This window comes from Hemitrygon akajei, chromosome 3 (genome assembly GCF_048418815.1).
Source record: "Hemitrygon akajei chromosome 3, sHemAka1.3, whole genome shotgun sequence".
NCBI lineage: Eukaryota > Metazoa > Chordata > Chondrichthyes > Myliobatiformes > Dasyatidae > Hemitrygon > Hemitrygon akajei.
The window spans coordinates 164,288,533-164,299,970 of record NC_133126.1 but is presented as its reverse complement, the minus strand read 5'-3'; the positions used below and the strand labels follow the sequence as shown (position 1 = coordinate 164,299,970).

General features: G+C 38.9%; 1 protein-coding gene across 1 annotated transcript in view; it reads right to left on the bottom strand.

The window, feature by feature from the left end:
• Positions 1-10,636, bottom strand: part of LOC140725584 (endothelin-converting enzyme 2-like) — a 128,801-nt gene extending 118,165 nt beyond the window's left edge. Inside the window, exon 1 of the mRNA XM_073041224.1 lies at positions 10,350-10,636. Within this exon, the coding sequence (XP_072897325.1) occupies positions 10,350-10,382 (33 nt within the window). The 5' untranslated portion in view covers positions 10,383-10,636. The remainder of the gene's footprint in view (positions 1-10,349) is intronic.
• Between the last annotated feature and the right edge of the window lie 802 nt (positions 10,637-11,438).

The window sequence follows — 11,438 nt, the reverse complement described above, 5'->3', positions numbered from 1 at the left end:
CGAGTGTGGAGGGAAGAAATAGATGGTTTCTATGAATGGGACCCAAAACTGAAGCTGATTAAATTGATTAAATTGATTAAAAATGTTGAGGGTGGAGAGCACGACCGGGTTAGATGTGAATTGAGAGGATTTCAATGGCAAGGAAGAATACACTAAAGCTTGGAGAGACGAGGAGTGGCAAGTCTCAAGCAGGCACCAGTTTATATCTAGCCGGTGAAGCCAAAATAATACCTTTTGAATGTTCGATGCCCAGTAATAATGAATAAAACTAGGAAGGCCCATTCCACCTACGTCACAACCTCTTTGGAAAATGTGCTTACTAACCCTTGGGACCTTATTTTCCCAAATAAATGAGGTTATAGCTTGGTCGACTGATTTGAAAAATAACTTGGGTAAGAAAACTGGCAAGCACCAGAACAGGTAAAGAAATCTGGGAAGTATAGTCATTTTCACTGATTGAATTCTCCCAACTATAGTGAGGGGTAAACTGCGCCATCTCTCAAAATCAGCCTTCACTTGGCTAACCTGATGCTTGTAGTTAGCTTCAAACAGAGAAGTAAAAGAGCAAGTAACGTGTATTCCCAGATATACAAAACCATCTTGAGATAAAGGAAAAGGCACAGATTCCTGTCGGATCTGTAGGGCCAAGTTATTAATGGGAAAGCATTTGCTTTATTGAAGAATGCACACAAAATGCTGGTGGAACACAGCAGGCCAGGCAGCATCTATAAGGAGAAGCATTGTCGACGTTTCGGGCCGAGACCCTTCGTCAGGACTAACTGAAAGGAAAGATAGTAAGAGATTTGAAAGTAGTGGGGGGAGGGGGAAATGCGAAATGATAGAAGACCGGAGGGACGAAGCCAAGAGCTGGAAAGGTGATTGGTGAAAGTGATACAGAGCTGGAGAAGGGAAAGGATCATGGAACGGGAGGCCTCGGGAGAAAGAAAGGGGGGGGAAGCACCAGAGGGAGATGGAGAACAGGCAAACAACTAAATATATCAGGGATGGGGTAAGAAGGGAAGGAGGGGCATTAACGGAAGTTAGAGAAGTCAATGTTCATGCCATCAGGTTGGAGGCTACCCAGCCGGTATATAAGGTGTTGTTCCTCCAACCTGAGTTTGGATTCATTTTGACAATAGAGGAGGCCATGGATAGACATATCAGAATGGGAATGGGACATGGAATTAAAATGTGGCCACTGGGAGATCCTGCTTTCTCTGGCGGACCGAGCGTAGGTGTTCAGCGAAACGGTCTCCCAGTCTGTGTCGGGTCTCACCAATATATAAAAGGCCACACCGGGAGCATTGGACGCAGTATACCACACCAGCCGACTCACAGGTGAAGTGTCGCCTCACCTGGAAGGACTGTCTGGGGCCCTGAATTCTGGTGACGGAGGAAGTATAAGGGCAGGTGTAGCACTTGTTCCACACAAGGATAAGTGCCAGGAGGGAGATCGGTGGGAGGGGATGGTGGGGGGGGAACAAGTGGACAAGGGAGTCGTGTAGGGAGCAATCTCTGCGTAAAGCAGAAAAGGTGGGGGGGGAGGGAAAGATGTGCTCGGTAGTGGGATCCCATTGGAGGTGGCGGAAGTTACGGAGAATTATACGTTGGACCTGGAGGCTGGTGAGGTGGTAGGTGAGGACAAGGGGAACTCTATCCAGAATGGGGTGAGGGCAGATGTGCAGGAAATAGAAGAGATGCATTTGAGAGCAGAGTTGATGGTGGAAGAAGGGAAGCCACTTTGTTTAAAAAAGGAAGACATCTCCTTCATCCTGGAATGAAAAGCATCATCCTGAGAGCAGATGCGGCGGAGATGGAGGAATTGCGAGAAGGGGATAGCATTTTTGCAAGAGACAGGGTGGGAAGAGGAATAGTCCAGGTAGCAGGATACAAGAGGCCGAACCTGACCCCTTTCCCGTAAAGCAGGGATTTCACCTCCTTGAAAGCTGCTTGTTTTTTCCCCAGCTCCACACTAAGATCTTCATGAAAAAACACGCGATGCCCGCGGAAATACTGTTCCTGCTTCCGTCTACTGATGATGTGTTGCTTATCTTGAAAGAAGTGAAAGAGGACCAGGAATGTTCTTGGCCTCGTTTGCTTGCTTCAAAGACACCTGATGGTTTAGGCCTGACTCAGTGAGCGCGCGAAAGCATGAGAGGCCTCAGGAAGAAATTTGTCCCCAGCACTTCGTCAAAAAACTCGGTCATAAATTTCACAGGGTCCGAACCTTCCAAATTTTCAGGAATGCCAACCACTCTCAAATTGGATCTCCGCAACTGATTTTTGAGGTCATCTAGTTTCCCCTTCAGAAATGTGTTTCCGCTCCGCAGCACTGCAATGGCAGCTTCAGCGCTCGTCAGTCGGTCACTATAATCATTCAGGCCATCTTCAACCTCACAATGCGTTCGTCGTGTGACTCGTAATAAGACGTAATTTGTTCCATGGTAGCATTCACTGGTGACAAAGCAATTTCAAGTTCTCTTTTTAGGGCAGAATGCACCGCTTGCATCATGTCAGTAAGAAGTACTAAGTGAAGCCTCTCCAAGTCATCGGGTAGCGCAGGTCCAGCAGCGGCATTACCGTAACATCAGCTTTCTTGCTTGAGGCTTCGCTATCTTTTTCCCCAATTTTACTTCGAACGTACATTTTGTTTGCCATGTCTGTGTCCAGCAACGTCCCAGGTTGTTCACAATGTTAAATATTCAGTTATCTCCAGCATACAATGAAGATAAACAGGTAGATTTTCAATAAAAATCAGGAGCCACACTTACACGCACCTACACTCACTCCATGCTCAACCCGGAAGTCCCCCGAATAATTACAATCTTCTAAGTCATTTTACTGCATTAGTGTAATAACGGACACAAAAAAGTCCATCTTTACAATGAAAGCTGCTTTTCTCTGAATCTTCTGTTCAGCCTGAGAACTTGTCTTTGAGAGAAGAGGAAGAACGTTGTGAACTGCAGTCTGGTCGTGCACTCAAGATGAGACTTACTGACCTGCCCTTGGGCAAGTTCTGGATTTCTGTGAAAGAAGAGTATCCTGCCATTCATAGGAAAGCAATTAACATTTTGCTGCAGTTTTCAACTTCTTACATGTGTGAGCCAGCTTTCTCTTGCATCAAGAGCAAGGATAGAAATCATCTCATTTCCATTGAAGGTGAAATGTGTGTGTACTTATCTCAAGTTTTACCCACAATTGAGTATTTGTGCAGCAAAAAGCAAGCAGATGTTTCACATGCTAGGCCTATATTTGAGCCTGATCATGTCAGTTAGTAAGAGAATGTTCTTTCAAAGTCTTGTGTAAAATTGAATCTTGGGCTATATTTTTATTCACACTTCTTTGGCTTATGGTTTTCAGTAACTTTACTATTCAACATTGTCAATAAATTTTCATGTTGTAAGTAGCATTAATTAAAATCAATTTACAACCTTTATTTAAATTAAATCTACTAAGTCTACCTTTAGAAAAATTAAATCCCATTTTGACTTCAGCTAGTTATTTATCAGAAATTTATTATGTTTGCCTTATGAGTTTTTAAAATTTATGAAAGGGAAATAAGAGAATAATTTCAATAAAGGTAAGCTAAGCTTAACAAACTTTTTTCCCTCCAAGAAAGATTGACTAAAATTCATTCTGTACTCAGAGGAACATTGACAATTATTTTTGGATTATTATATCTACAAGTTACTGATCACACTAATGTAACGTGAGCTATAGATATAATAATTGTTACTCAGGGATTCCCCAAGACGTGAAACTTATTTCAAGGGTTCCTCAGGCCAAAAAGGTTGAGAAACGCTGTGTTACAGAGTGAAATTAAGGAAAGAAATCTTTTGACCTTACAAGGTCCAGCATATTTATGTCCCTTTGAAAGAAATATTTTACCCCACCTCTCTTACTACTACCATCAGTTAGGGGTTTGAGGAGCCTTAGGTCCCACACCATCAGATTCAGGAACAGTTATTACCCTTCAACCATCAGGCTCCTGAAACAGAGTGGATAACTTCACTCACCTCAACACTGAGCTGATTCAACCACCAACATACTCTCTATCAGGGACTCTCCAACTCATGATCTCAGTGTATATAATTTGTACAATTTGTCTTTTACACATTGGTTGTTTATCAGTCTTGATGTATAGTTTTCCAAAAACTCTATTTCTTCATTTTCCTGTAAGTGCCAGCAATAAAATGAATTTCAAAGTAGTGTATGGTGACATATATGTACTTCAATAATAAATTTGCTTTGACTTTGTCTTGCTAAGACCCCTCATGTTTTTCTACGTTTCCATCAACTACCTCTCTCTCCTGACTTCAATTAATACAATCCTAATTTGTGCAAACCTTCCACTATGACAGCTAGTTCATTATCTTTCAACGAGCAGTCTGTAGACACTTTTAAACTGGAACAAAAATCTTCACCAAGAAATGTAACATTACAGAAGGTAACTTTATTCACAGAAAAATTATGCAGGGTATATCAGTATACCATTGAAAATGTATTTGTACAGCAAATTAGGTGAGAATACATTTTAAAATGTACAGGGTAAACTTTACATTGTTCAAGCATAAGTTGGTGGTGTTCACTAATTCTAACAACTAGCTGGCTTTCACTGCAATAATGCTTGGTTTATAAATTGCAATTTCAAAGAATGCCAACAGTCATGTCAGCAGATCGGTAATTGATATGGATATCAGAAATGACCTGTACAAGTAGGTGCACAGTCCTGTTTACAAAGCTCTGGATTAAATTAGTGACAGACATTTTGAAGAGCCTAAATTTCCTTCTGGTGACTGAGTTATGTTTTGTTCTCCTGCTTTCTTTTTGTCACCTTCTGTATGTAATGATATGCATTAGAGCAATGCCAGAATGATTGTTTACACGTGAGGGGTCTTCTCACTCCCATTCACTAGGCAGCACGTGTTTACTAAATAATGTCAGTTTGCCTTTGTCAGAGGATTCACCATCCTTTATGGCTATTATTGTTGATTGTTGCCTCGGGCCAGATTCCGTGGAAGTCAAATCAGATGTGAATGACATTGGTTCATGTGTGACTTTGTGTCTCACGAGCATTGGAAAAGGTGAAGGATGGTTCAAAGCACAACTAAATCAGAAAATAATTCATGCATTTATGAAGAAATGTGAATGTGTAATATTATTAGTGATTATAAGAAAATATTGGTGATTTTGTAGACTTTTATTAAAGGTTTGATGTGATTACTAGAAATGGTATTCAACATACACTATCCCACAATCAGCCTCTTCCAGTGATTCCAAGTGACTGAAGAAGCTTACAGATGATACAATCAAACTAAGTTATCATTCTAGTTGTTGCAATGCTCATGAAAATTTGGAAACTATTTAATTCATTAGATTTTACACACCATTTGAATATTTATCTGCCACAAATTTATATTGGACTCCATAAAGCCTCAGGTCATCTCTTATAGAAGTCCTCATCTATGCCCATCACCTCTGGGCTTGACTATTCCAAAGTTCTCTTGGCAAGTTCCCTTCTTCCAATCTCCCTCTTAGGCAGACCTTGGGGCTCAACAAAAATGTTTCCATCGCAGTTCTGTGGGATATCAAGGTCAGTGATGAAACCAATATGGGACTTACAAATTTTGCCAGAGATGGGGCATGGGAGAGCATAGTTTGAGAAATGGTGTACTTCTGCTATTTTCTCAGAGCTTCTACATAATCCTGACACACAAACTTTAAGTTTTCAGTGTCATGCTAAATGATCATTCACTGTTTTGAGTGATCCAGGGCTAGAAATATTGCCTATTTTTAAGAATCATTACGAACATTCGTATAGCCTTTTCTCTCTCCATTACGTACTTTATTTCCATAGAGAATAGAGCATCCATTCCAGGAGTATGGTATGGGCATGCAAAAAATGTGGCTTGCCCAATCAAATCAAGAGTGCAATTAGGGCCTTAATTCCATGATGTTGACCTAGAAGAAAATGCTGCTGGATCCTTTAGTCTCTCAGTCAATTTGAAGGATTTTACATACACAGCTTTGGTGAATCCCTCCAGTTTTTTTTTGAGCTACCTGCTGTAGGCAGTCCAAGTCTCAGAAGCAGATGAGAGGCAGGGGTCATTGTTGTACCATAGGCCAGGCATTTTGTAACAGGTTTGAGGTCTTCATCTTTAAACACCCTTTTCATCAGATATTCATTGGTTTTGTCACACAGTGAAGATATTGATGAATTTCATCATCAATATCTGCCTTTAATGCTGAGAGGCACGTGAGATATGAGATGTGATCCACATTTTAGAAGGTTTTGTTGTGCACTTCTATTGTTGGAGAACAGTATAAATTGATTTTAAAGTAAGTCACCTGTAATCGTCCTTCTGCTGTGAGTCTTTTAAGGGGATAATTAATTTGTCCTCTTACTCACCAGATCTTAGATGCCTCATTAACTGCTTAAACTTCCAGTAACAAACATGCCAAAAAAATTGAAATTGAGGTCAGAGTAAAATATGGAGCAAAACATCTTGCTCCAGAAAAATCGAGCCTATTATTAATGTGACCATTTACAATATTCCTAAAAATAAGTGTACATTGTAGCTTTCCTCCAAGCAACCCACACCATACAAGAATAAAACAGGTGAATCTCTGCTTCAGGAGCTTCAGTCTGCAAATCTCTGAGCACAAAACATTTTACAAGGATATCCCAAATTTTCCAGCACATACCGTAATCAAATACTCCACAGGAATCTAGTGTCCTGAATTTGTTGACTTAGTTCTGTTATTCATTACTAATATAACATTTTATACAACAGTAATATCACTTTCCATTGAGTAGCTGACATTTACATTCAAAACTTAAGGGAAGGGCTTCCAAGAATGTATCAATTTTTGAAGATAAACCTCACTGCACTTCCTGTTCTCCAAAACCACCAGCGGTATCAAATTTACTACCATAGCCATATTGTTAATCAACTACTATTTCAAATTCCAATGAATAGGTTTTCTGATTGTTTCTTTTTGAGTGGGAAGAAAACAGAGCATATAGAAAGAAAGCTAAACTTACTTTCCAGTGTAATGATTGTGGTGAAAAATCCAACTGGGGTGGGGGGGGGGGGAATCTGCCATTTTTGCACCTCTTAGTCTATATATGACCTCAGCTTGATTCTTAATCGCTCTCTGAAGTGGTATAGTAAGCAACTTGCATATACCAAAATTGTATTATAAAATCCAAGCAGGACAAAACAGAACAGTGCACGTAACTCAACGCAAGTACCAGGATCAACAGTGGTAACAAAGCACTCAGTCTTTGAAAAATAATCTTCCAGAATCATGTTTCATTCAACATGAGGGCTGTCATTCAGTCCATTGGGCAATAATGTCTGAAATGATAGACAAACTCACACCTTTCATCCACAGGGCAGTGGTATTCAGTTGGTAGCAATCCTCAACATGATCAATAATTGTTTTTTTCTCTCCTACCTTCTTCTATAATGTGGTTACCGTTGCAATCTGTTTGGTAGAAGCTGTTTCAGAATCTAATTTTGAAAGATAACACTCTACTAATCTGTTCTTCCCCTTGTTGCTTATCCACACAAAGTGATTCTGCATCATTATCTTTCCAAGCTAAAATCTTTCTTCCGTAAAGACATTAGTCCATAATACATCACAAATAATTTCACACCATGTTATTGTTAAGCTGTGACCATCTTTACAAGTGAGAGCCTAACCATGTTTCCTTTACAGTAATGGCAATACTAAATGTTGACTCCCCCACCATGAACATCCTGGAAACTAGCATTGATCAGACAGATAACTACACCAGCCACAAATAACACAATTAGATAAACTGGTCAAACACCGAGTTTGAGCCTTGCCTCCTAATTCCCAAAGCCTTTTAATAATCAACAAACAATAATACTCTCCATTTACCCAACTGGGTTTCCATTCAATAGCATTCAAGAAATACAGCATCATCTTGTCCAGTACATCCTGTGTTCCACCACTTCTTATGCACAATTGCAGCCTATTTCAATAATATTAATATAATTAACAGAACATTATTAGAATAGATGAAACATTATTGGAATGAATACTTTGGAAATATTTCTCTTTGTTTGCTATCATATATTTAGCACAAATGCATTTGCCATATCATTCGGCCATATCCTTCAATTTGCATAAATATAACAAACAGCTTCTTCATCTTTCTCATGGATTGTTATTTAAAAGTCAATGTTTTCTTTGACACCAAGTGCTCATTATAATTTTTAAAAGGAATTACAAAATTAAGATATCAATTTTGCCTCATACAAGAAAGTACTAAAAAAAAACCTGACTCTGGTTTTGAGAACTCCCCCCGAACCCTCTCCACCTCTACAGCTATTGCTTTCTGATTTAAAGCATTGCATTAAATTTTTTGCCAACTACATCACCATCAATCCTAATATTCCCCTATTTAACATTACTTTTTTTTCATGTTTAACAATACCTCCATGAAGCACTGCAGGACACTGTTGACTCAATAAAATAGCTATATGAATTGACGTTTTTTGTATTGTTGCTGGATTTATGCACTTTATTTCCAAGCTAATCATATATCCAACTTCACGTCTAATGATATTCAGAATAGAGCTCCATTCTCTCTAAATTTATTTAATTCACAATAGGAATGACTATTTTTTGTAATAATATTAATCAAACACACTTCCTCTGACAAATTTGCATCTTTATCACGTATTCACATAAACTCTGACGCATTTGTGTATTGAAGTACCAATGGCAGTATTTTGCCTGTAAGAGAATATTATATTAATTCATTTTTCCAAGTCAATACGATAATAAAACATTTTTTTATTTATGTATAGGCATGGTTACAAATAACTCTGTCCCAAGACTGGCTGCTAAAAAGAGGACAGTTTGGCATAGAACTAGCAACCCCATCCCGTAAAAATTCAGAGCTACAGAAATGCCAACAGAAGCTCCTGACCTCATCCCTGGGAGAGGAAGGATCTGTGAAGATGGGCTGCACCCAGCAAAAACCTGAAAGGCTGACCCAGGACAGAGGACTCTGGCAAGTTGCTATCAACAGCCTATGCCCCAGTAGGGGTGATGGGCTTAAGTAAGTATGGCTACAAATGGTAAGACATTTATTAAGAATATTTAATTTATATGATGCATCAGGCTCATCCAGAAACTACAATATATTCTTTTTTCAAGCTTTCATTGGTACATGATTTCCCAGACCATGTCTGGTTTTTTTTACAAAAAGTAGTTAATTATTTACTATTCAAGATAATCTCATTGAAGAACAAATAAATGCATGGAAAGTACAGTGAATTAAATTGAGTTGCAAAATGTTCATAAATTGAAAAGGGGTCCTTTTGAAATCCTTAAACCTATGCAATAACTCCAGCCATTAAATTACTATTTAGGTGTTATAGTCCTGGACAAAAAGCAAGCAGATCATATTAATACAAGATATGGCTAATATGTCTTCATGTTATAGTAACAGTTCTGAGATTCTAAATAGCAATAAAATGGCAGCCCTTGAAATGGTAACCTGTTACACGAACTGCCAGCATTTGTAACTTGTGAATCTACCTTCACTTTACATCAAGTTCCTTCCACCCCGTAGTACAAATCTGATCACGAACGTGGGAACAGAGACCTTCAATTAACGTTAACCAAAATAAATGCAACGGTAAGGTGATTGGTATGGTACACGTCAACTCACCCTGGAGCCTATTAACCCCAAACCTTGTGATCGTTTGTACACAGACGCGTACTCCTGTAATTAAGATGTTTATTTGAAAGCGTGTATTATCATCTTGAGTAATAGTTGTATTGAATTGTTTCAAACTAAATTGACAACAGACCTCGTTATTTTCATATAGCATCGAGAATGATCCGTTATACGTAGGTTTAAAAAATATGCGATCCAGCAAAATGGACTCTGGTACAGTTATAATTTTTAAAACTTATTGTTTGTTCAAACATTACAACAATGTCCCTTATGGTTTGAGAAAAGAAAAAAAAAACATTAATAATGAATTTATAAGAATCCTCTTCATACCCAAAGCATAAACAACGAATCAACCCGTCCGTGCTAACTGTACTTTTCCATTAAATCGCGTTAACATTTTTGTGCAATAAACTGCTTTCGCATAATTATTTAAATAGTGCTAACAATTGCTGTTTAAGATAAAGAGCTAAAATACTTATGAGAAGCTGGAATTCTTTATTTCTGAGGATATTTTCATAAGTGAATTGCTCTTCCATATGTATGATCACATAATGGCTATAGCCTGCGTCGTTCCCTTATCTATCGCATCACATTTTATGTGCTATAAAGCCGTGGTGGAACTTACGTTATCGTTGAGATTTTGCAGCGCAACGTTCATTCTGGAAATATATCTTGATCTATCAAGCCGCAAGCATTTCAGCGATATAAACAAGGGTCGGTGACATGGCTTATCGTACAATTGCTCCCGACGAGAAGTGGTCCTGTATCTATTATATATACAAAAGCAAAGATATATTTTTTTAAAAACGGCGACGTGATGTTGAGTGAGAATTGGGGTGCAAAGAGTGAGGATGGCCGCGCCTTGGAGGCCCAGTAGTCTGCTGAGCTTCTCTTCCAATCACATATTGCGCACTGGTTACTATGACAAGAAATCTGTTATGGCTGGGAAAGAGTCGGCAACATCAGGTGGGCAAAAAAAAAAGCACTTGCGGTTTAATCGATACTCTGTGGTCATGATTTATTCAAATGAAAACGCAACACTGTTTTACACTTCATTAATAGCCACGAACGCGGGGAGCTAAATTCGGATGATGTTTTGACCCGTCAATAGAAGTGATCAGAAGTCTATCGCCAATTGAGTTTATGACCCTTGAGGTAATTTAGATCGGACAAGAGCGAAGCCAGCTCTTGTATTAGCAAATGACCAGTGTATTATTTTTTTTGCTATTCATTCGGCAAATCAGAAAGTCAAATCTCACTCTGAAAAAAAATCTGCAACTTTCCTGTTGAATCTAGAGTAATGAAATGGAACCCGCCTGATGTCCTGCCTCAGCATCGTCATCATACCTGGCAAACAGTGGACATTTTCACTAAATACATCAAATTCCAGCTTTAGTACTTTAAGACTATTTTGAATAAGGGAAGGATGCTCAGCTTTAACAACACGAACCATATGCCATCAATAAATTTGCTGATGATACAACTATTGTTGGCAGAATCTCAGATGGTGACGAAAGGGTGCACAGGAGTGAAATATACCAGCTAATTCAATGGTGTACTAACAAGCTTGCGCTCAACGTCAGTAGGTCCAAAGAACAGATTGTGGACTTCAGAAAGGGTAAGACAAGTGAATACCACCAATCCTCAAGAAGGGACCAGAATTAAAGAGAGTGAGTAATTTCAATTCCTGGGTGTCAATATCTTTGAGGATCTA